The sequence below is a fragment of the Zonotrichia leucophrys genome, chromosome 4 (assembly GCF_028769735.1).
Source record: "Zonotrichia leucophrys gambelii isolate GWCS_2022_RI chromosome 4, RI_Zleu_2.0, whole genome shotgun sequence".
NCBI classification, from domain to species: Eukaryota; Metazoa; Chordata; class Aves; order Passeriformes; family Passerellidae; genus Zonotrichia; species Zonotrichia leucophrys.
In genome coordinates this window covers 28,379,838-28,404,468 of record NC_088173.1, presented here as the reverse complement: position 1 = coordinate 28,404,468, position 24,631 = coordinate 28,379,838, and the positions used below count along the sequence as shown (strand labels likewise).

At 38.9% G+C, this 24,631-nt stretch overlaps 1 protein-coding gene across 1 annotated transcript in view; it reads left to right on the top strand.

Annotated features, from left to right (window-relative positions):
* Positions 1-23,739, top strand: part of COL25A1 (collagen type XXV alpha 1 chain) — a 300,860-nt gene extending 277,121 nt beyond the window's left edge. The window contains exons 31-37 of the mRNA XM_064710946.1: positions 1,597-1,650; positions 6,498-6,551; positions 7,689-7,715; positions 8,476-8,529; positions 14,715-14,792; positions 17,104-17,142; positions 17,893-23,739. Of these exons, the coding sequence (XP_064567016.1) occupies positions 1,597-1,650; positions 6,498-6,551; positions 7,689-7,715; positions 8,476-8,529; positions 14,715-14,792; positions 17,104-17,142; positions 17,893-17,895 (309 nt within the window). The 3' untranslated portion in view covers positions 17,896-23,739. The remainder of the gene's footprint in view (positions 1-1,596; positions 1,651-6,497; positions 6,552-7,688; positions 7,716-8,475; positions 8,530-14,714; positions 14,793-17,103; positions 17,143-17,892) is intronic.
* Positions 23,740-24,631: the final 892 nt, after the last annotated feature.

Sequence of the window (24,631 nt, the reverse complement as noted above, 5' to 3'; positions counted from 1 at the left end):
ATACTGAGTCGGCTGGAGATTTTGTGTTTGCTTGGGGGTCGGTTTGGTTGGCTGTGTTGGGCGGGCGGTGTTCCCAGGCGGTTCCCGGTGTCCCGCGTGGCGCTGTGCCCCGTGCCCGTGTTATCCCCTGTTATTCGCACGGAGCCCACGAGGGGTCCCCCCGGCCCCAGGGATGCTCCGGCTCATCGCCCGCCGCTGCCCGTGCCTGGGAGCGTAGCGGGAAAACAGGAAATGCCATTGTCTCCCGGGCTCTTGGAAATCAATGAGCCCATTGTGGTCGGGACCCAGATTTTGTTGGCTGCATAATGTAGTATTCTTGCACTTAAATATTTCCTATCGCAGTTAACACACATTTTTCTTCCTTTGTGTGTACTATTCAGTATTGTCGCTATTTACAAATCAGAAAGCATGCGGGTAAATGACAAAGTAAATATTTGTGTGTTCAGGCTCAAAAACACCCTAACATCTGGTGTTTGTAGCGCTCCTACAGCCTGACAATATTCTGCTGTAATATACTTCATGTGAGGGCAGGGATGGGTCGGTGATGTTACACTGAAGTGAGAACAGAGTCAGGCTCTTGGTGTTTCATGTGAATTTTTAACTAACATGCTGTAGTAATGTGGTACCCACTCCAGAACCCTGTCACAGCGTGTACTGTACGTTTGAATTGTGTTTATTCATCAGCACCACTTACTAATCTCACCTTCTTGTCATTCGTGTCGTGCCCATCATCCATGCTTCCACCTCACACACAGGGAGCATCTGGCTTAGACGGGAAGCCAGGAGCCCGGGTGAGTCCCTTGTCTTTGTGTCCTCTTTGTGCTTCCCAGGGCTCTGCCAGCCAAGCTCCTCACTGCACTCAGGAAGGAAGGCCAAGTGCTGCAGGCTTTTTCCATGCTGCATTGGAGGGGGCTTCAAGCAGGTTCTTAGGCCAATGTGTGTGGGAAAGAGAATGTAATTCTCTGTAGAAGGAGCTCTGAACCTTTAAACGGCAGCTTAGTTTTGATTTTTGGTATGACAACTGCCTTGGTTGGGTTGCTAGTTTTCCTGAGTAAAGTTAGGGATTTAGCTTACAAGAGAACAGTGCTAATATGGAATCAGTGAAGGAGATGCAGATGTGCTGAGGTCCATCTACACACATTACTATGTTACACATCAGAGATGTTAAAGCTTTTGCTTTCTTGAATCTATGCAATGAAAGAGTTATATCTTGGAAGTAAGATTCTCATTGGTCCTTGCAATAGCTAAGTCCATCTTACAGGTGGACATTTCAATTTAAAGAACAATCAATTTTAAAAATAAAACAATAATTTAAAATATTTTTTTGACCCTTCAATCTTCTTCCAATCAATTTAAGATCTTTGCAAATCTGATTGCTTCCGTGGATGTAGTGAACGCCAATAGAACATTCTGCCTTGGATCAGGAGAGGTTATAGGTGGAGTTTTGAAAGCCAAATAGATTGCATCACAATTAAATCCAAATTTTCAACCAGTGAAGACTGATTCCATGTTAGCTCTTGTGTACAAGACAGCTATTGAAACTAAAGAGTTGTAAGAACAAGCCCTCTCTCTTACCCTCTTTGTTCCTTTTTGCAGGGCATAGATGGCCCAGTTGGTCCCCATGGCCCTGCAGGTCCCAAAGGAGAGAGAGTAAGTATGTGTTCCATGTGCTCCTCCCTGCAAAGTGGCTGCCACAGTGGAAAAATGTCATATGGGGACACCTACTCTGCCTAGATGTTACAGAACAGGACAGTGTCTCACCTGGGGAGGAGCAGCCCAGAACTGGATATGTGCTCTACTCACACACACATTTATCTGTTTGAGATTGACATTGTAACTCATTAACTTCAGGGGAGTTTGTCTTTTGAAATGACTAATCAGTGAGAAATTGACTGGACTTTCTAGTTCACAGTGCCACAAACAGAACATGATTTTCATTGGTTTCATTATGTTGTGCAAATTGAGAACAAGCTGGTACAAAAGAAGATAGTGTGATCTGATTATATAAGAATGCAATGAAAAAAAAAAGGGAGTATTTCTCTCCTCTATTCACTTAAATGTTTTTATCAGGGAAAAATATCTCCAGCCGCTGTAAAATTTAAGCTTTATTTTTTTTTTAAGCTTATTAGATAGGAGCCCTGCTATTTAATTTTGAAATATTCACAGTAAATTTTCTCCAGTGGAAATACGATAGGAACTCTAATCTTTAACTATAAACCTGTCACCTTTAACAATACAACCATTAGTTTTTACAACAAACCAGAAGATGATATCCTAAAACCTCCAGGAGGAGTTACCAGTCCAGAACTTTTGTCCCTTTGACTTCCTCAAACAAAACAGCAAAACAAACAGCTTTAACAAAACAACTGTGCTATAACAACTTCAGACTAGCTGTAAAAAGGACAAAGCCACATGGCAGAGGTCCAGTTAGCTTCATCTGAGAAAGGTAAGATTCATTTTTACAGGGCTGTGTACTGAGGGATGAATACAAGACATGCAGCACAGTCCAGATTAAACTGTACAGTGGGCTGCAGTTACCTCTTAAGACTACTTAAGTGCCTGAAGGACTTGAGTATTTTTTGTTTTTCTAGGGGATTACTGATTCAATTTTTTTTCCTTCAATCAGGACAATATTTATCTTTTGTCAACTCTGTGGAAAATAGTTGAACATCCTCTAATCTTAAGTAAAAAATTTAGATGAGATACACATGTAGAAGTATATAAAATACAATACATTTTATTCTTGCATTATGACCTTTTATATTGAAGGACATGCATGTGTACTACCAGTTGAAATGTCTTTGACAATTAAATATAATATGAACTATTCTTTCTGTGTGTGGAAGACAGCTACTAATGTTTTTTTCTTGTGAGGGTATTCAAGGTCATGAGAAGTCATATGGCTAGATCTGGAATAAGCCCCACTGTAACTGTTGAAAAGCAGTAGCTAGCTGAAAAGGGGATAGGAATTGCTGTGATGTAAATCAGTAATTGCATGAGCACAGAGGGAGAACTTCACAAAAATAGAGAGACCAAGGTGTGCAGAAAATTCCTACACACCCACCATTTTCTGTGGAGCTAAATGAATGGGAGGAAGTTCACAAGACAGATGGAAGGGTTTTTTCCCAAGCAGGCAACAAGCAAGATTGTTGCTGTAATTGTTCATTTAATTATTCAATACCATTTGGGAGGAGTTGTTTGTAGCACAGTTATGTAACAGGTGCACAGTGTTGATATATGTCTCGTTATTTAAATAACAAATCATGTATTTTTAATGCTGTTTTACAACTTGCATTTGCAACTGTTGAACTTGTTTATGTGAAAGCAGGAGGGAAACGTTTTTGTCTGCAGATTTCAGACTCTACTTTTTAACTAAAAACAGTGCATAGGGCCAGTGTTCACTGTCACTGGATAGGGCCCTGTTTTGTCTGTATTGATAAGAAAAATCTTATAAATCTAGGAGGGCATTAGGGCTGTTTAACGGAATAATCATGAATTCATTGTTGCACTGGCTGCATTTGAGGAGATGCTCAATTACTGCTCTGAGGTAGAGCAAACTGTTGTGCAAATTAGGGCGGGTTGCTGATTTTCAATTAACTATTAAAATAGAAAATGTCAGATCATCTTTATACAAAGTCTGTTTAGACAGTGACAAGGTAGAATAAGAAAATCATGACACATTTTATGTGTTTTTTAGTAGAAACTGAAAGAGTAATTAATAATGTGAATTAATACAATTTATGAAGACAGTGTCTATTAATTCTTACTAATTTTCAGTTACTGGAATTGCATTTTGGCAAGTGCTTAGAGAGATTTTACTGAGACCATCTTTCTTAAATGGAGGAGTGGGTCATAATAAGCCTCTGAATCTGACTGTGTACCTATTATTTTTACTTGCATACTGTCTTGAGTGAAAGTAGAGAACACTGGGAAACAGATATCTTCAGCTTCTAGTGATGAAAGGGGATGTGTAAGCCTGAAGGGTGATGACAGGCATAATGTATATCCAGCTTCTTGACCAGCTAAAGGAATCTGAGAGCTGGAAATGAACATTTTCTTTTTTTTTCTTTTCATTGGTGACAAAGGCCTGGTTTTGAGCTTGATTTTAGCTTTCAGATGTGTAGCCTCTGCAGCACTGTCATCATTACACACAGTTAATTCTAGTAGCTAAAGTGCATTCTCTTTAATTTGGTTAAAATATTTCTCACCATAACAGTGTTATGAAATCTCCCTGTCTATCCTAATGGAGACACAGATTATTCAGCTTTATTCATTGAAATTGTAACTCATATTTGTCCATGATTCAGGAGACTGAAGTGAAATAGGATGCAAAAACATACGTTATGTTTTCTGTTCTTTGGACACTGATGGATTGTCTCACAAATAAATTTAGAACAAAATCTTGAAGTTTGCTAATATCTGCTACCCTGAAGGAAATTGTGATGGTTTAGGGCAGTATGCTCATGACAGTCCATTAATCTCATATGATCCATGAACATTCAGGACCTCATCTGATATTCCAAACATGTTTCAGCATGTGCTTTGTATTGGTCACAAAAAATTCTGAGATACAGTTCTTCAAATATATTCTTACATAACAGATGTGATTATTTCCTAGACTGATACATTCAGTATTTTTATGTCTGCCATATGTTTAGCAATGTTATAAGCCTATCTTGAGAAGACTTTGTACAGTCATCTTGCTGTTGAAGATTAAAAAAAAAAAAAAAAGATGTTTAACTGGTCTTGACATATTTCAAGTCCTGATCAAAGATTTCTGTAGCTCTTACCTACATAGGTCAACACATTAGTTTCTTCTTAGCAGAAAGCTTTAAAGCTGCAAGGCATTTATTGTTTTGAAAATCAGCTGTTAGTTCCCAATACCTCCTATTGTCCTGCCAGGGCATCCAGCCCAAAATCTGCTCAGAAATTAGCAGGGGAGCAGCAGAATCCAGAAATGCCTGACACTGCACATCTCATTAGCTCTAGACTAAAGCAAGTGCCCACATAAGTAAAAATATAAAGTATTTAAAACAGATCAAATGTCAGTTACTCTAACAAATTCCTTATTGCTGGGATTAAGGTTAAGGTCCTGTTGGTGCTGGTGCCTGCCTTTTTGTGTAATTCAGTCAATGAAATTTAGACATAGCAGCCCATTTTCAGAGCTGTGCCAAGTGCTTGGCTATGCCAGTAATCACCACTATTAATTAGTGGTGATTACTGTGGAGACATCTACATCTCTGTCTTGTGCTTTTAATGATAGAGTCATTAATGAAATAATGGTAAGGAGTAAATAATCCAGAGGATGCTGTACAGTGAATTCTCTCACGAGCATAAGTGCAGCAAATGCCAGGATGAAACACAGCCCCTGTGCTCACCATGAGCCCTGCAGGCAGCCTGTGTTAGGGTGGGCTCACAAAGGGGGTGACAAAGGGATCCAAGTCACCCTGCATGACAAATCCAGAGTAGGAGCTTTGAAAACTAGAGGTGGTCAGGATTTTCTTCTTTCATTTCAACATCAACATTTCGAGCCGTTTAGTTCTCTCCAGAGAGAAATGCTTTTCTGGTGGATTTCATTCAGAGGAAAGAACAGTCTGAAACAAGACTGCTTTCCACACCTTCTTCCCAGCCCTGACTCCCTACCAAGCTCACAGGGACCTGTGCTTGCAGTTATACGGGCTAGTCCTGGCTGGTTTAGGAAGCTTAACTTCATATCAATCTTGATAAAGAAAAATTAGAGAGCAAAGGTGATTATTACTGTCAACCTGAAATTCGTCGCCTTGAAATTCCATTCCGTTTGGAAAAGTTTACCCTGTATTAAGCTTGCAAAATGACTTTGGCAGCACTCCTCTGGAAACTGGTAATTTTTCCATGGATTTTAGTGCAGAATGAGATCAGACTTCTGGAGAAATCTCTGTACTTGTTTGTCTTGCATATTATTACGGTTGTTTTGATTTTAATAAACCAGAGTATTTACATCACGTATCTAGAATCCAGTAGAGGATTTAGCAACAGCACAGTGCACAGGATAATCTTCACAATGTCACTGTTAATAGCATTGCCTACTTAAATCAAGCTTTGACTGACACATTATTTTTGCCTGTCACTGTGTTGCAACTCAGCTGCTGTGTGTATATACAGCTTGATGCTGTATATCCTCAGTTTTCATTACAACTTTGGATTTTTACTAAGAGCAACATTAAGCTGTCAGAAGCTTAAACTTGACACTAGTGTGTGTTCAGTTGAAACATATTTTCAGCTACTAACGTATTTAGAAATGAATGTGATATCATATGCCCAAAAAGTCATTCTTCCTAGAAAGAGTGATAATTCACACCTTCTCTTTATCCCTTAAACATTTAATGAAAATAAATGAGCTTGGATATTTTTCACTCAAAATACTTAGGAATGCATAAACTTTAACCTAAAGCACTTGGTAGAGATAATTTCTATGATAGCCAATGTTTTTGTTTGCTTGTTCTGTAATCTTTTCTTAGGGTGAGAAGGGAACTGTAGGTGACCCTGGACCCAGAGGACCATATGGCTTGCCTGTAAGTTGCACAGAGTTTGTACACACTGCACTTTTCATCCCTCCCTGATTAAACTTTGTGTGCTTTATGGCTGATTTTCACCTAGCAGTAGAATTAGTTGGAAAAGGCAGAGATTGATAATAAACCCTGACAGTGCAAAGTCAGTGTTCTGTATCACACTGTTGGGTTTCTACCCATGCACGTAAAAAACCAGACCTGACATGAACCAGCAAGGGAGAGGAGATGCAGAATGCAGGTGCTCCTGGTGCAGCAGCCTTTGGCCATCAGCTGCCTGGGGACAATGTGAGAGTGGCAGGAATTCAGGAGGAGCTGTGGAAAGCTGAGAATTTCTTCGTGTCAGTTTGCTGCTTGGATTTCCATTCTGCAGGGTTTCTACGCCATTATGTTTTTGTTTTGTTTGTTGCTTCAGAGACCCGTTTTGTTTTCATTTCTGTGCCATCTACTCAGAAGTTACGTGACAATTTCATTGTTGCTCACTCATAGGTGAAATTATTTGTTTTAAATCAATAACTTTAATTATGTTATCCATTTCTAAAATATGAGGGAGAACTTCCTTTGGCCTGACGACGATATCCCCAATAAAATCAGATGACTTTCCCTGTTTACACTGCTGATGACTGGGTCAGGTGTGTACATATACACAAGTCTCTTCTGTACTTTGACGCAAGGAAAGTCATGTAAAAGTGCTTGGCCAGGCACAACCAGCCTTTCCAGGAGACTTTTAGTGTTTCCATACCCTCTCCAGTCTAATCCGTTTGATTAATTAATTTAAGCTGGAATACAGACCTGTGGTTAAATTGGATCCATTTAATTGGATCAGGAGTCATGGCTGGAGACAGTTTTCAGGCTCCATGGAGTGTTAAATTAGCTTGCCACACATTTTTATGTGAGGGTCACCTTTGTGAGTTAATTTTTTTTTTTTAATCCTATTTCTGTTTCCCATTCCTGCGAACTAAAAATAAAATTTTATAGGTTTTTAGCTGGTTTTGTATTTTTAGCTTGCTCCTGGAATCTGCCTGCAGACTTTAAAGTCAAGCAAAATTTTGCAGCCAGGTTATCAGTTCCTGGAAATGCTAAGGATGGGCAGCAGGTCCTTGTCTGAGGGAAGCTAATGCAGTTCCTGTGGTTCTTTGGCAGGGCAAAGACGGCGAGCCTGGCCTTGATGTAAGTAATGTGTGTGACCAGGGCACCCTCAGGGGTGGGTAAGAGTCTGCCAAGGATCCCTTGTGGGGCACAAGGCCTTTGCTGCCCTTTAGCGTGCATGCAGGACCTGCAGAGGGTGTGCTGAGTGCTGTGTTTGCTCTTTCTCTGTGCTGAAGAGGACAAAGATTGTGCAATGTACAGCCCTTATCGACAGACACCCCAGATAGTGGTGCTCAGCAATACCAGAACTTGGTCCTTTCGATGTCAGTGGGCTGAAAAAATGCTTGCTAAGAATATATTCAGATGACTCATTTGTAGAAGAACAAGGGGTCACTTAGCACTTGGTTAACTAAATTTATTCTAATTAAAGAGAATAATTTCATAGTAAGGGATATATTTCAAAACATAGGCTCTTTCCTTTGCATGCTAAAAAGACTTAGTGAAAGTCCTCTTCTGTAGTCCTACACTGAAATCCCTAACTTGGAGGAGTCTTTTTAAGAATGCACATAAGCTATGTAGCATGAACGATTGCTAGTTTGGATGTAGCATGGATGATTGATAGTTTGAGTGGTATGATTTCTTTCTGTAGCTGCCAAAATGTCTTTGCCAGCCTCTGTGGCTTACTTGTCTCACATGCTCTTGTGTCTGTGCATGTGTCCACGCATAATATATGTACAGAGCATGTAGTGAAATCATCTTTTTAGGTTTTCCAGGAGTATTTGAGAACTTAATCTGCATGTTAATAAAAGTCAACCTATCTTTGTCTGCTTTGTTTTTATAGGGTTTCCCTGGTCCTCGAGGAGAAAAGGGTGATATAGGAGAAAAGGGAGAAAAGGTGACCATAGTGTTCATAACTGTTGCTTGATTCCTCAGCTAATCACTTCTGCTGTCTTTACACTGCAAATTTTCTCATTAAAACTTACCTTTGTTTTTACTGTGTGCCAAAAGGCAACTCAGAGATACATGCTAGAGCAAAATCATGAAAAACCAGAAAAAGTATGTATAGGACTAAAAATACCAAAATGTCCCAAAGCACAGCCCTTTGGTTTTTTTAGGCTTGTTTTCTCCAATCCATCCTGCACTTGTTGAAAGTCCTGAAATATTTAATGCAGACATTAGTTGTTGTGGTAGTGATTTTATACTGAAGAGCTCAGCTCTGTTTCCTGGCAGTATTTGCACACTAGTGGTTCATCCTGGTGTAACATGCCTGTACATGCTACCTGTTCCACACCAAGTGTCTAAGACAAGAACTGTCTGAATTTTTATTTTTGACAAAGTTTTATTTGCAGTTAAGGACTTTGTGATACTTTTGGATTTAAATTGAATCATATATTCTACCATTCTGGTAAATCAACTAGACAGTGAAGTTAACAGCAACAGCTGACTTTATTTTCAGTGTCCAGACACAGTGACTTGGAAATCTGTTTAGTAAAAAGCAATGCAGGACTTAATGTAAGTGTAGAGAAAGTTCATGAGCAAATCTCTTCCATTTATATCCAGCACAAAGCCCAGCTGCTAAAATTGCTGAATTAAAACTCACACCAAGCCACTTCATGTAAAAGTCCATACATGCAGCAGATGATTTTTCTAGCTCAGACCAATGTTCTAGTCAAGCTGACATATGCAGGGTTAGGCTGGATTAACTTCTCATGGTATCCTAAACAAAAGAAGAAGGGCTAAAAAGTCACCATGAGTGTTAGAGTTCATCTCCATTTCTTAATCTGGTCAGGCAAAATGCTTCCCAAGAATGCATTGAAAAGGATATGATGAAATTCATCCTTCCCTTTTGTCCCTTGGTGTATTGCTCTTTCTTTTGAGCTCAGAGATCACTGGTAAGGTACTGATTTTGCAGAACAACAGTTGTTTAGGCAGGTGCTCCATGAATGTTGTAAATGCAGTGTTTGACCTGGCAGAGTAATCACAATGAATGAAGCCCTTGCTTGCTGCCCGAGTACAGGTCCATCTGCCACCAGTGAACAGCTTTTCTCCTTGAGAGCAGCTGTCAGTCTAAAGGTGCAACTGATAACAGCCAGCTCAGAGAGGTGATGGTCAAAATGCTCTTTGTGCTGAGGGGGAGTTACAGCAGGTGCCAAATGGAGTGAGCTTAACAGTGTGTTCTCACCCTGGGGTACATTCAAAGAGTTGTGTCCAGAAGATAAAAATAAGTAATTATGCCTCTCTAATGAGTTCCAGTGAGGTTGCATCAATACTGCAGATGGCCTTTTGAGCCTCACAGTTCATGAAAAAATTGCAGAGTAAGAAGGTTACCAAGCTGGCAGAGGTCTGGGGCAAACACAACCAGTGGCAGAGAGTGGAGGAGGGGGACTGGCTTAGTCTGACAATGGGATGGCCAAACTACTCAGAAGGGGAGATGAAAAATGATAGAGCAAAACTCTTCTGGGCAATTGCAAATGGGGAAACACATGACCACAAGGTGCTCCTGAGAGGTTCAGAGCAATTGTTCACAAGGAAGACAGCACAGCACTGGGACAGGGAGTCCAGAGAGGGGGCTGGACCCCTGCCCAAGGAGCACTGCAGAACCTGGTCTGGTCTGAGCTGACCTAGGGTCAGAAATCACCCTGATCACAATGGGGATCTTAGGCAACCTCCAGAACTCCCTTTCAGCCACACCTTGAGTCTGTGTTTCCATGTACAGCTAGAGCAGATAAGACAGACAAATTTCAGCCACCAGAGCTCCAGAAGATTTCTGGAAGAAAAGATGGAAAGCTGGTAAAACTCTCGCTTATACAAATATAATGTGAAAATGGAACAGATGAGATTCAGCACTCAGGATGTAAGAATGTTTTAATATCCCAGTGTCCAGTGTGCTGCCTTTGGATATTAGACTTGATTCCCAGGGACTGACTAGATAAGTCAAACATGGGACTTCAGTTGCAAGGGAGTGAGGGAATTTTCTGTGGGAATGGTGTGTGGCACAGCTACACCCTTTTTGGAGCTCAGTTGTGATTTGGGCTGCCTGTGGAGACTTGTTCTCTTGGGCTGCAGGACACATCTCCCAAGAACTCTGGTCCTTCATCCCCCTAAAAATGCATGAAAAGGCAAACCCTGTCTCCTGAGGAGAATGCATGGGATAAAGTAGGTAGCAAGTCTGTTACATGTTTCAAAAAAGATGCTGTTGTGTGGACTTCCAGAAAGAGGAATGACAAGGAAGTCTGTAGGGCAGAAATGGACATAGAATACCTGCCTTAAAAATTCCCAGAGTATTTAAGGAAACCTAGGAGGCAAAGGAAGGCCTTTCCTAGTGAAAAGTCAGGGAAGATATAGCTGAGACCTCTGTGGAAGACACTTCCATTGCGCAGTTTAAACAAATTTTTCCCAGAAATTAGGGAATATTTGTATCATGTAAGCAAACATTTCATCAAAATTACTTGACCTGCATCAATAGTTTCTTTTCCAAATAGAAAGCTGACTCTGAAAAGATGCGAAGTAGTGCAATTAATCCAAGTTCTCATTATAACAAGTCTTCTGTGTTCTAGATAAGGTTTTCCTTATGTAAATTACTAATTATCTATGACCAAATTGGTGTAACAGCACCCATTTCAACAGATAAGCCATTTTTGTAATAACAAATAAACAATTTGACCATCTAGCTTATGAGTTCTTGGTTTTAAATATTTATTAATATTTAAAGAAATATTTTTTCTACAGTATTGGCTATTGATCTGACATCACACAAATTGAGATCAATGAGTTTCTAGTTAAGAAACTTAAATTGCCCTGCAAAAATGCATATCAGTATGAATATTCTAAAGAGAACCAGTGACACTTTTTCATAGACGTGCAGGGAATAAATCTTTACTTCTTAAGTTTGCTGATCTGTGTTTTAGCCCATCTGTAGTTCTGCTACTGTGAAAGCAAGTCAGTGTCTGCATTATGTCATCTTAACATGGCTGTAAAAATATTTTTTAAAGTGTTCTACCTGTAATTACTCATATAAAATTATAGTCCAGGAGCACTCATCAGAAAAAAAGGTTGTCTTTTCAAGTTGTATGAATAGAAAAAATCTTTCAGAAACAAATAAGCTTTGACCAAAGTTTGAGATCGTGTTGTGGGGAAGGGAGGGAAGTGGACCCCAGTCTCAGATGCACAGTTGTGACTGTTGTTGCATATTTGACAGAGTATGGTGTGTCTGAACAGAGGATGAAAAGGCATTATCCTTTTCCCCTGCACTCTGCATTGATGAAAATCTGTGCATGTGAGGATTGCAGATTGTTCCAACCATAACAGTGTTGCAGAAGTGCCACAATTTTTTATTTCTCTAGGCACTGAGGAAGGACAGAAAGGAAGTTTTTTTATCCTCATCACATGTAGAATCCCCATAACTCCTGTGAGTTTCTGTAGTTCAGAATAAAGAGTGAAGATCAAAGATTAAAAAGAAGGTACTCAGTCAGTGGAAAAAGTAGTAAAGTACTCAGGAAATTCAGGTTTTTTTCTACACAGGTAACTGTTGTATTGGTTTGAGTAAGATCGTAAATCTGCCTGCAAAACTGGAAATTGAAAATAATTACCTGCTGGCTTGTAAAACAAAGAGTTAAAAAAACAAAAAATCGAAACAAAATTTAAACATAGTCAGAAACCAAACTGTACTGTTCATTTTCAGAATCCTTTTTGGAGTATGTCTATGCTTTGTGCTTGCATACACTCATTGCAGATATATTGGTCCTGCACTGAGCACAAATAGCACAACATTTGACCCTAAGCTGTTGGGTTTCTCTGCTACATTATCATCTTTGTAGGTTTAAGATGGAAATGTAGTCAATTTATGGTTCTTGTCTTGTGAGGATTTTTTTACATCACAATCTTATCATTTGGTAAGGACTGGCAATTTTGGGTTGCTGTTTTTCCAAATATTATCCTGTGACCTTTTGGCACACAGAAAAGATAGACAAGTAACTTTGCTTCCATCGTGACATGGATGCAGTATGTTTTGTTCATGGAACATTTTGTTTTATTTGAATGTGTCAAGTATGCTGTTATATGAAATGATGAATGTGCTTTCCTTCCTTTTTAAAATATTATTTATATAATTATCTATTGTTAATGGATTAAGCCTTTCTGTAGTGGTGTGGAACAAGTTAAATGTCTATTTAATATGCTTCACCAAAATCCGTCTGTCTTTCCAAAGGGGCATTCCTTCCTTCTCCTTCTACCCTCATTCCTTACAATTCCTCTGTCTTTTTTACCCTTTTCCTCACAAATTAAATCCTCCCAATAGCCACAACCTCACTTGCCGGTTCTCCGATGTTATACTAATTTTCCTATGACTATTTTTCCCACTTCTTTGTGATATCCTGATTTACTCATCCTTCCTATCCCATTTTTTACAATCCTAGTCCAATTTGTTATTTTTTTAAGTGATCCCTTTTTGATTTTTGTGAAATTGAGAGCAACCTGAAACTCATTTACCATTGTGATCAACTGGTGTGAAATCAATTATAAAATGAACTCTCTAAACCTCTTACACTGCTTGAAGGTGAGGTCATCTTTACGGGTAGGTTTGTTGAGGGGAATCAACTAATTGCCCTGAGAATGAAAGCATTGAAATTTTCACATTTAAAAAGAAAACTCAGTGTAAAATCAAAGGATTGAATTTTGGTAAAACAAATAGATGAAACATTGCCTGCAGAATACAGAATATTTGAATATTGAAATGCTTAAATAAACAATCTAATTATCACTCTGGTTACTTTATGATGCCAAGACAGTGTGAAATTGTTGGAAGTGTCATAACACCTCTCCATCAAGCAGTTTGAGTGTTTTGATTCCTGTAACAGGGTTTGAAATGGTCGTGTTTTATTTGGAGTGACAGCAGTGCACCCTCAGTGATGTCCATGGGTTTCTATGGACACCACAGAGAACAGGATTTGTTCCAAACTCTTACCAGAGTGCAGAGGGTCAGTTAGTAAAGGATGCTCCTGGGCAGGTTCACCCTTGATGTGACACCCTGGAAGCTGATGGAATTGAGTCAGTCATCCCTGTGAAGCATCTGTGCCACAGGTCTTGTATCAGAACACTCTGCTGATGGATTCTGCTCTCCCAAAGTTACTTCTGACTAGTGGCAAATCCTCTGGGAAGCTGACAAGTTCAGCTTAGTGAGCATGTACCCTTCAGTGCTATCACTGGCCAAAATTTGAGACCTCTTATTTTGGACTGCAGATTGGGGGGATTTGCAGATTTGCCTCTGTCTCAAGAAATCAATTATTTCAAGCCCTGTTCTAGGTTTCAAAACATTCATAATACTGATATGAAATACCAACACAAACTAATACAAACTGATTGCAGTTCTTGCTTGTGATCATATAATTTATTTTTCCACATAATGCACCATCCAAACCTGAACACAGTGGTAAGTGTCCTTTCAGCTCTCCATTGGCTTAAAAAGAAAAACCCAAACTTTAAACCCAATCTTTCTTTATTTTCTTTTTTCAAAAGAATGAAACTTGTTTTATCCAAACCATTGTGTCCACAGGGGGAAAAGGGAAAGAAAGGCAAAAAAGGGCCTAAAGGGGAGAAAGGAGAACAGGGTGCTCCTGGATTAGATGCACCTTGCCCATTGGTACGTCTCGCTTGTGTATTGGAAGATCAGTCATCCTGCTGTAAACTGATGGAATAAGAGATGAGGGGAGAGGAACAAGCACCAGCTACTGTCTAACCTGTTGCCCTTTGTTAACAGCTTCATCTCAAGTGCAAATTCTGGGGCAGACTTTGTTTGTAAACCTCCTAATGGGGAGGGGTTAAAGCACCAGACTTAAGAACTTTGGTCGAAGTTTGTGAGGTTTTGATAGTGAGTTTTTTGGGTTTCTTTTTTCATTTTTTTCTGCAAAATACATTGGAAAGGAACCAAATTTGGAATGTGCCAGAATCAGTACCCCACATGTTTAAATCATAAGCAGTCAGCTTGTTCCTCTTGCCTCTCTGTTGTTTTTTGTTCACTCCATTTAAGTCAATGCTGAAGGCATTTCTTTGACAGTAACATTGCAAGTTAATCTTTACAAACAGGGATTCCGTGGAATTAAGGGGGAAAAAGGGGAGCCAGGCCAGCCTGGCCTGGATGGGCTGGATGCCCCTTGCCAATTGGTACAGTATTTCTCTTTCCTACCAACCCTGCATGCAGTTCCTTTGCTTGTAGTCAGCCATTCTCAATGTAAAGCAATGTTTTTCTGAGCTGACGTTACATTTCTCATCTAACACATGCATGTGCATGAACAAGCCAGCTGCTTCGAGTGATCATAACTGCAGTGAGAGAACACACGTTTTTGTTGACACCTTAAGCCTAACTCTCAGCAATTTGCTCCCACATCACCTGGTAATTTATAAGTTTGTGCCCTTCCTACATTTTCCCTGAGAATCATTGGTTTGTTACTTTCCTCGCACAATACCCATTGCCTCACTCACCCTGAACCCAAAGTTGTAGAAATCCAGCACAACGTTCACCTCTAATCAAGTCTGATGACTTCTGTCTGCACTGGCTCAGTTCCACACCCTGGCCTGTCCCATAGCTACTCTGCACCCTGGTCTTCCTCCCAAATCCTTGCCATCTTAGGGGCATGTTTTCACAATTTAGCCAAAATGAGAGTCACAAACAGAGGAATGTAAATACTGTTTCTAAAAATCAAGGTTTTCAGTAAGCCAAGCTGGAACTTGGCTTCCAGACCATCCACAAGTGATGTTTGTGGTGTCTGGCCTGTTCATCAGAGTATTCAAACACATCTGGAAATAAAAAGCTTACCTGATGTTTGTAAGAATATAACGGTCTGCAGCCCAAACCCTCATTGTCTTTGTTATTTAATGTCCTCAATTTAATGGTCTTACCCCTGGAACTTACCCTCCTGGAATACACACAACACTCCCCACCCTATGCTAGCATGAATTCAAGTTCCCACCTATACTAAAATGCTACTTCTTGACCCTCTCCCTTGTACCAATCTGGCAACAATGATTTTTATTTAGTGGTAAAGTAAGTTGGAGCTCTTTTCCATTTAAGAAAGAAAACCCCAAATGAATAGGATATACACATTTCCTAAAGATACAAGGAGGATTTTCTTTTTAAATGTTCACAGTAAATTTCGATCTGCATGTTCTGATATTGTTTGGTGGTTAAGCACGGTTCTCTGAGATGAATGTTAAATTTAAGTAGGTTTTATTTTGACTATAGCACTTCTATTTGGAGTCACTTGCTTTTTAATTGTAAATACATAGTCCATTAAGATTATTCCATAGTCCATGTTGTTTGCTTCCAATTAATGGTAACCATATCTCATATTTTGTTGGGGATAATCAAGCATGCTTTTGGAATTTAAAAATGTTTCTCTGTCTCTGTATTATCATTTATATCTGAAGATTCACTAACAATCGTTGATGGATCAAAAATATTCTGTTTGTGGATAATTGCTAGAATAAGCTGTTTAGCATGCAGCACTGTCTCTTGTTTAGGTAGCAAGTAATTCACACCGGACCACATGCAAGTATATTCAAAAATCCATATTAACCATTATCTTTACATGTAGGTTAATATTAGGTATTGATATTCTAAATTCTAAGAACTCTAAAGGCCTGATTTTTCTTCTGCTTATGCATAGTCTAGTTACATTGTATGTGCTCCTAATTCTGAGTAAATAACTCCCTGAATAAACCCTGAGCAGCCATATAAATTGGAATTAGATCCATGAAAACCAGTATGACTCTGGTCAGAAGCTGGCCCTGATCTTACTGGATGCATGGAGATACATGAAGGTAGAAATGATACATGAGAAGGAGAGATTCTTACTAACATGAGAAGAAATTAGATGGCCATGTTGTCTAAGCACTGAAATAATCAGTGGTGCTGTGCTGTCCTGCTCCCACTGCTGATGTTTTCTTCCACTGTGGCATGCAAGGTATGGATTTTGCTGCTTCATTCAAAAACTGATATTGAAAGTTAAAAGATCCTACTCCCATTTGAGTCTTTATCACAGGGTGACCTTTGAACAAGGAGCCCATAAAACATAATACTCTCCAGATAAAAGTGATAGTATTTTTTTTTCTCACTGATCTTGTACATTCCGATACAGATTATTGTGAATAAAACAGATTATATTTAAAATAACATGTAGCCTGTGGTCTAGTAGCAATAGGAAACTGATGAAGAAGTTCTAATGATCTAGAAAAAACCCCAATCTTTATGGCAGAAAAGTGCAAATCTTTATGGCAGAGAAAGTGTAAACTTTCCTGCCTTTGGCTTTTCCTTCACTTTGAGAATAAGAGAGGAAATAAGTTAACTGGTAGCTACTTCTTAGATAGAAAGTCAAAGCTGCTTCAGCTGTTCTAACAGATGTTGATGAAATATCTATCCTGTCAAACTTACTTATTCTCTTTTTTTTTTTTCATCCTTTTGCTCCCCTTGAAACAGGGTCCTGATGGATTACCAATGCCTGGCTGTTGGCAAAAGGTAGGACGGGCAGAGCTTTTTCTTTTCAGGACCTGTATGTCCTTAGAACACAGATATGCCTGTCACAATCATACTGAATAGTATCAAGATATACTTCAGAGCCTCCTAGACAGACATATCCAGCAATGCAAGATCAGACCTCTCCGTGACAGTAGTTGATGTGATGTGTTGTAATTTGTGTAGAACAATTCATTGAGGCAGTACTGTAGAAATAGTTGGCATTAGTTTTGTGAAAAGTCCAAGACTTTTCTTTTTTCACATGAAGGCTCACACATCCTTTGGTTTCTGCAGATGATCAGTGCTTCCTATTCAGTATAAAAGGTCATGGATGTGGCATTTTTGTCAAATATATCTGTTGATCTGTTATTATATTGGCTTTCTGGGATACTGAAAAGGACAGTGTATCCTGACCTTTTCTTTGCCTTTCTTCTCTATTCAATAAATCCTCCTGAGTTTTGTATTTTATGGCAATATTAACTGGTGACATTATTTTAGTAAATATTTAACCTAGATAGTGCTTGATTTAAATACACAGCATTCAGAATAATGTAGTTGGAGGGATACTGGCATATAATATATCAGAAAAGATGAAGCATAAGTGAAATCCTGGGTGCATTTATCTCCGAAGAATAGTTGGTGCTGAGAAAATAACTATCCATATTTGCAACTCTGCCTTATCTATGTATTTGTAATAGATGTCTGAAATATCTTACTAATTTGATTAATCTGTATCTCTTTTTGTTTCTGCAGTGATGAATCTAACCTTACAAGCATGAAGTTGTGTATATAGTGCTCCACTTTTTTATTTATAGTTGAGAACTGAAAATTTGATTTTACAAGTCTGAGATATGTTTACATGTAGCTGCTTCTACTTGTTTGCAATAGTCCATACATACATCTGTTTTTCACCTACATCTGCAGTTAGATGATACAATAACTGCAGGATAAACCTGCAAAAATTGTCTCTCTAATGGGAGAGAACTCAAAATAATGATCAGTAATAGAAATTAATATTTCTGTAAATTCTTATATTTTGGCTTGTGGATGTGCATGGACAATGAGTGCCATGAACTAGTTTACAAGAAATTGTGACCAAATAAGAGCAAAATGCTATGAAATGTACTGTACCAGCTGCTGTTGGAGTTTACTGACTTGGCTTCCATGTCCATCTTAAGCACGTCACTGATCCATGACACCGCATCTGCCCGTGTGCACTAAAAGCATGAGTGTGTGTGCCAGACCTGCCTGCCGTGTGATCGTGAGTGGCTGCTGACGGTGGCCTTTGATTCCAGCTTCTCAGTCATTTCCTCTTGTCATCTCAAGGGAGTCACACCATGGCTCATTGCTAAAAAGAGATAAACCAGAGGAGCGTAGAGAGAGGCCTTGAATTTTTGGGGAGTAGCATTCCAGCTGCAGGTGGATGGCTTCCATTCTTGCGGGATACTTGGCCCCTTGGATCAGAGAGCGCCCCGCCTGTTGATCAGCGTCGGTTTGCCTTGCACTGCTCACAGCCGTGAAGACATTCACGATAGGCCCTGTCGAGTCCTTCATCGGGGGGACAGAAGATTGAAGAAGAAACCAGACTTCTCTGTGGGTTGTTTGAAAAGGTTACAGAGGTGCTGCAGGGATCATTTGATGGCAGACACCGCCTGAGACCAGACGCTTCTCAGCCTCACTCGAGGACGAACAGAGTGTATGCACTCTGCACGTTGTATTTTGGGACTGCTGCAGGAGAAAGCACTCTTGAGGTGGGGATGAATCAGATCATCCTCCAGAGGAGGATAACAGTGGAACTGACCTGAGATGTATGTATCATGGTGTGGTTTTCAGGTTATTCACTTTGAATTACACATAACTAGCTGAACTTCTCTACGGGAATTTGGAAGCAAGGCTTGGTTTTGTTTCCTTTTCCTGTTTCTGTTGCCATAAAGAATGCATTTCAATAATCTATTCAACATTTGTGATGACGGCATTGAAGAAAATACTTTCAAGCCACATATTCGTCTTGTTTCAGTATTAACAGTTTTTATTTCAGAGTCTTTGAAGCCTTTGAGTCTAGAAAAGAAAGAGTTTATTTTTATGTTTGACAGAATGATGTATTCATCTTGCTCCTTTTATGTTGTTACGGTTATTTTAGTGGACATTATTGCTCAAAAACCATTGGAGAGAAACAATTCTGTGTGATGATCACTGCACGCTTGTCACCACGCTCCACTGTTGTTGATTGTTGATGTGTTGATTTTTCTCCCTTTCTGTTCAGATGGCTTTCTAGAGAAACATTTCCTTCTCCACTATTTTTTTTAATGCTAGAAATATGTAATTTGTGCACATTTGTAGTTTTGCCACGAGGTATTTTTTACAATTTTGAGTCTTCATATGGTGCACTGAAGTTAGTTTGAGAGTATAATTTATGAGAAATGGTGCCATATTTGGCAGATGGAAATTCTTTTTATATCACTTCTGTTCCTAATGTATATAGCAGAATCATCCCATTTTTAGGAGGATTTTTTTTGAGAAGTTGTCTTTCATATGTAGACCAAAACTAAGTTGAAGAAGACAGCTTGTCTCCATTCATATGAGGGCACCTTATGCCCGTTTTGAAACGCACATTTTTCCTGGCTCCATCATTTCTAAATCATGTGAAGATGGGGTCACACTTTTTGTATTGCTTCACAATCTCAGATCAATGGAAATGCCACTATAATTGAATATTTCTCTTTGATTAATCTTTATTGTCATTTTGATATATTGGAGTCAAACCCAGCTTTTCATTGAGGAAAACCCAGATTTTTAAAGCAAAAAGTCAATTTAGTGGCCTCTAATTAGTATTATCTTACTAATTAAAACAAAAATCTCACACTATACACTGAATACATGTGTATCTTTACTGCTCAATCCCTTCTTTCCAATAGTAAGAAATAAACAAGTGTTCACAGAAATGAGGAAATACGTTTTGCTTGCCCTAAATTTTCAGAGATGCAAGTATCAACCTGTTAGAACAGTGATGATTTCAGCAGTGGGAACCTTCAGGAGGAACAGAGAGAGTATAAAACGTTACCAGAGTTACAGCCATAGCACCACGGAGGGCCTTTCAGAGGGAGGGCAGGAGCAGCACCCTGTAGGCCTCTGAGCTGCCCCTTTGAGGCTGCTGTTGAGGCAGCAATGTCCCAAGGAACCAGCAGGCTGGGTGAGGAGCAAACTCACCAGCAAAGAGTCGCTCACACCGTGTCCTGACTTGGCTGCGTGGATGGTGCATGTGGACACCAGAAGCTGAATGTTTGTTAAGATATCGAATACTGGCAATCAATACAGTAAGATGAAATATTTTTTAAAGGTCCTTCAGAGTATTTACATGCAAAATGAAGTAGGATGTTTATTATCTGGCTTGATGATTTGGCAACTCCATATTGAGACTGTCCACAAACACAACTAATTTAAGAAACAGCAACAAGATAAATAATGCTGATAAATAATTAGCACTTCCTTTCTCTTTTTTTTTTTTTTTTTAATTTGTATACTTACATTTTTTAACTGCCCTCCTAGCATCCATGTCTATATGCACCAATAAAGCTAGCAGAGCTTTGGCCTGTGGTTTTGTCATTCAGAAAATAATTATAGATGCTCCTGTTAAATGTTAGTCAAAACTCAGTCTCCTTTAACTCCCTTGACACTGAAACCCTACTGAAGAAACACTTCAGCACCTTCATTTGCTTTCTTTTCTGTCTTGTAAATTAATTTCTTTATTAAATTTTCAGCAGGTAGGAATACTTTTCAAATAATCTTACTTGGCTTTTTTAGCCTTTGTGTTGTTCAGTATCATGGAATGTTCATTTCTTTTAAATAACCATGAGTGAGCAGTAGATAAACAATTTCATTTGAATGGTTAAACTACATACATAGATTTGGCATTAATATTTGCATCTCAGATTGAATTGAAATGAAACTTAAAAATGTCTAGAAAAGTTGCATGGTCAGTACAAGAAAAAAATAAAAAATTAGGTTTAATATTCCATTAAGAAAAGCACCCTGTGAAGACTTGCAACGTGTTTGTTTTGTTCAAGAAGCAACTATTTCTGGTGCTAGTATATCTTTTTCCTTTTGATGGCAAAGCTATAGTTTGAACTGCTAGTGTGTTGTATCTTTTAGTGGCATTCCTGCAGGAAGATATGATTTGTTTTGTTTAGTTTGTGACAGGAATAGTAGTTCCTCTACCAGTCTTTTCAGTTGTAGAAATGTGTAGTGGGATTAGTCTACACAGTTTCTATATCCCTGACTTTTCAGGTATGAATAATCCTTGTTTCTTTGAGAGTTTTCAGTATTTGTTTCATATGAAGTTTTGTAATTATCTGTTACTCCAGTGCATTAAAGCCACATTGTGCAGAAGTCCTGCTACAGAGGCCGCAAATCTTTCAAGCACTGTATGGAATATGTCTGACATACATGGTCTTTGTCTTCATATTCATGGACTAACTATGGGAAAGCTTTCTTTCAGGATGCTTTGGAAAACTTTATTTTTTCCTGAGGTAAAGCATGAGATGTTAAGTCACAGAACAATGATACAATGTATTTTTGATTTCTATTTTTATTTATTGCTGTCGTGATGTCGTATTCTGATAGTGTAGCAAAGCAGAATGATACTCTTCATCCAGCTGTTTGTATATTCTTTCAGTCTATGGTGTAAGTAGTATGAAAGAGTTTCAAAACAATCAGATTCATTTATTAGCACGTGTGTAAAGTATGGAGTTGAAAAAGGAATAATTCTTAAGGCTGGTGTATGGTGTGGACAGTTAGCTTTGGCCCCAGTGAGCATCGCACCGTGGACAGGGTGCGTGTGCCCACGAGAGAGACAGAGCAACCCCAGGTGAGATCAGCTGGCCTCTGGTGGGAGGGTGCTGCTTGCAGGGCTGGGGGCTGTGCCAGGATACGTGGCTGGGATCCTGGATCCCACGGGGTGAGGAGGGAGGTGTCCCACTGGCCGCCCCAGAACTGGGATGGCAATCCTGGCTCAGCCATGGAGGGCTCGTCCCTGGCTGTGCCCCAGCCCCAGCGAGGGCAGGGGACAGAGAGGAGCCCTCTCCTTGCAAAGCTCTTTGAGACACACGGGAGGGAGCACCCAGGTGTTACACTTTGTAATGAGGGGAGATTACCGCCTTCAGCAGTGGGGTTTTGCCTGACTCAGGGCTACTTCAGTAAGAACTGCAGAGATATTGTCAGCCTATTTTATTGGAAGTGATGGAAAGGTTCAAGGCATGCAGAGGTTGACCCTTCCCTTCAAATTTCCTGACCTCTGCTGCTTGACCATCTTATATTACATTTTTAAATCTCTGTATTTTACCTAATGAGATTCCTAAATTTTCACACTAAAGACTCACACAAAACACATCTGCAAAGATAGTGGTCAAAAGAAAGTCTAATTTGTAGTCATTGTAAAAATTCTGTTTTAGTGACTGGAATTAAAACTTAACACTGATTTTTTTTTTCTTTTCTGCCATGTCTTTTTATGGATGTCAATGTTGCTGTAATGTACAAATGAAGGTTTTCTTGCACCCTCTGTTATTAAAGTATTTTACTTGGTGGTTGGATTCATTAAATGAAGTTAGAAACAAGTGCCTGCCACCATCATTTCTGAAAAGGATACTCTACAGAACAAGTGGAGTTTGTATTTTAAAAGGGGTTTGGAGTGTTGTTTTTGTTTCATTTTGTTTTTAAATGCATCCAATTATCAATGCTGCTTGGAAATTGAATTTTCTTTGAAAGCAGGGGGCCTTAACTTAACCTGGGACCGTGTTTTAGTGTTTTACTTGTTTCTATTTTAAAAAGAAATTGTATTAATCTCCCAGATCCCATTGGTACTTGCACACTTCCCTGAAGTATTATGGAGAGTTGGGTTGGTGGAAGAATGTTTTACATATTGTTAACATATATGTGGATATTCTTATATTATTGTACATGTTTGGAAAAATATCACACAACTTTAAAAATGTTGCTAAGATGTATGTATCTGACTTTTTCCTTTGGAAAATATTATATATTTTTATTTGTATTTTTTACTTTTTTAAGTTCATCTATATGTGCTGTTATTTTTGTATTGCAAATGGTCTCATAAATGAAGTAGAAGAGATAAAAATACAAAGAAAAGTAATTTGGCAAGGATTTCAGTGTTTGGGGGGAAAAATACATGGGTCAGCATCATATTATCAATACTAGAAATATTTTGAGTGTCTTAGCACTGTAAATATGTCACAAGACCTCTTTTGATGAGTAGTGTAAAGAATTGCAAGGTTTTAATCACCCATTTTAATTTGTTATTATTTACCACTTTCTTGTGGCCACTGGTCTGGACTTAATTGAACCCGATCAAACAGCATGCTTTTGTTTTTATTATTAAAATTTCTCCTTGTTTTTCAGTTGAATATTGTTTTGTTTTCTTTCAGTTTTGTACTTCAGATTTTGTTTCTTGCTTGTGAGAAGTTGATCTTCAGAATTATTTTTACACTATTTATGATTTATTTTCATAATGTAAAAAGTGTGTAATTATTAAAATATTAATCCAACCATTGGTGCTGATTTTGAACAGCTATAAAGTTCTTAATGTTGATGCAAAAAACTGTTCTAGTCTGTCTGGATTGGAAAATGTGTGTGCTGCTTTGTGCCAACCTGAAGTTTGAAGTCTAGACCAAGTTGTGTCAGACATTCACACAAAAATCAGGGCCTCTGCCACGTGTGCAGTAGGAAAACTCACCTTCCTCTTCGTGTTCTTAATGTGTCTTTCCCCTTCAAAACAGTGTCTCTTCATTATCTGTTCTAAACAGCAGCACAGGCTGTTGGCAGCCTCAAATTATCTAAGGAAGAAGCATTACTGCAGAGCTTGGAGCCCTTCCTCACTCTGGGGAAGTTGCAAGGATCTGTGTATTTGCCAGAAGTTGAAACTATTGCTTAGGCAAGTTCAGAGGCCCCCTGGGATCTAAAGAAATAAAGCTGAAAATCTCCAGTCTCCCTTTTCTGTAGTTCTGAAGGTGAAAAATAAACCTGAACTGCTGAGAAATAAAAGATACGTGCAGGCAGTGTCACAAGTAACAGTGCAAGCTAGAAAATGTGAGGGTCTCTTTTCCTTAGATACAGTTTGTTTTGTAATAATTATTATATTAATAATAATTATTACAAAATGGTATATTTCTAAACACCCTGGTTTAAGAAGACATACATTTGCAGGAGTCTCCCTGAACAAAATATTTTAAAGGCAAAAAAACCACTGAGGAGCAGCTGTAATTTCTTGAACACATTATTTAAATGTTTGGATTTTCTAAATCCCAAAATATTTCAAACAGAACACTCCATATTGTTTCCCCTTCCATCACCTCAAAGATGCAGTAAGTACAGGTGGAGGGAATTGTAGGTGGAGAGGTTTGGCCTCTCCTATTAACTCTTGCTAACCCCCATAAATGTCCATTAATCCTGGCTAGCTCTGTTTTAGACTCTTGGAAGGACT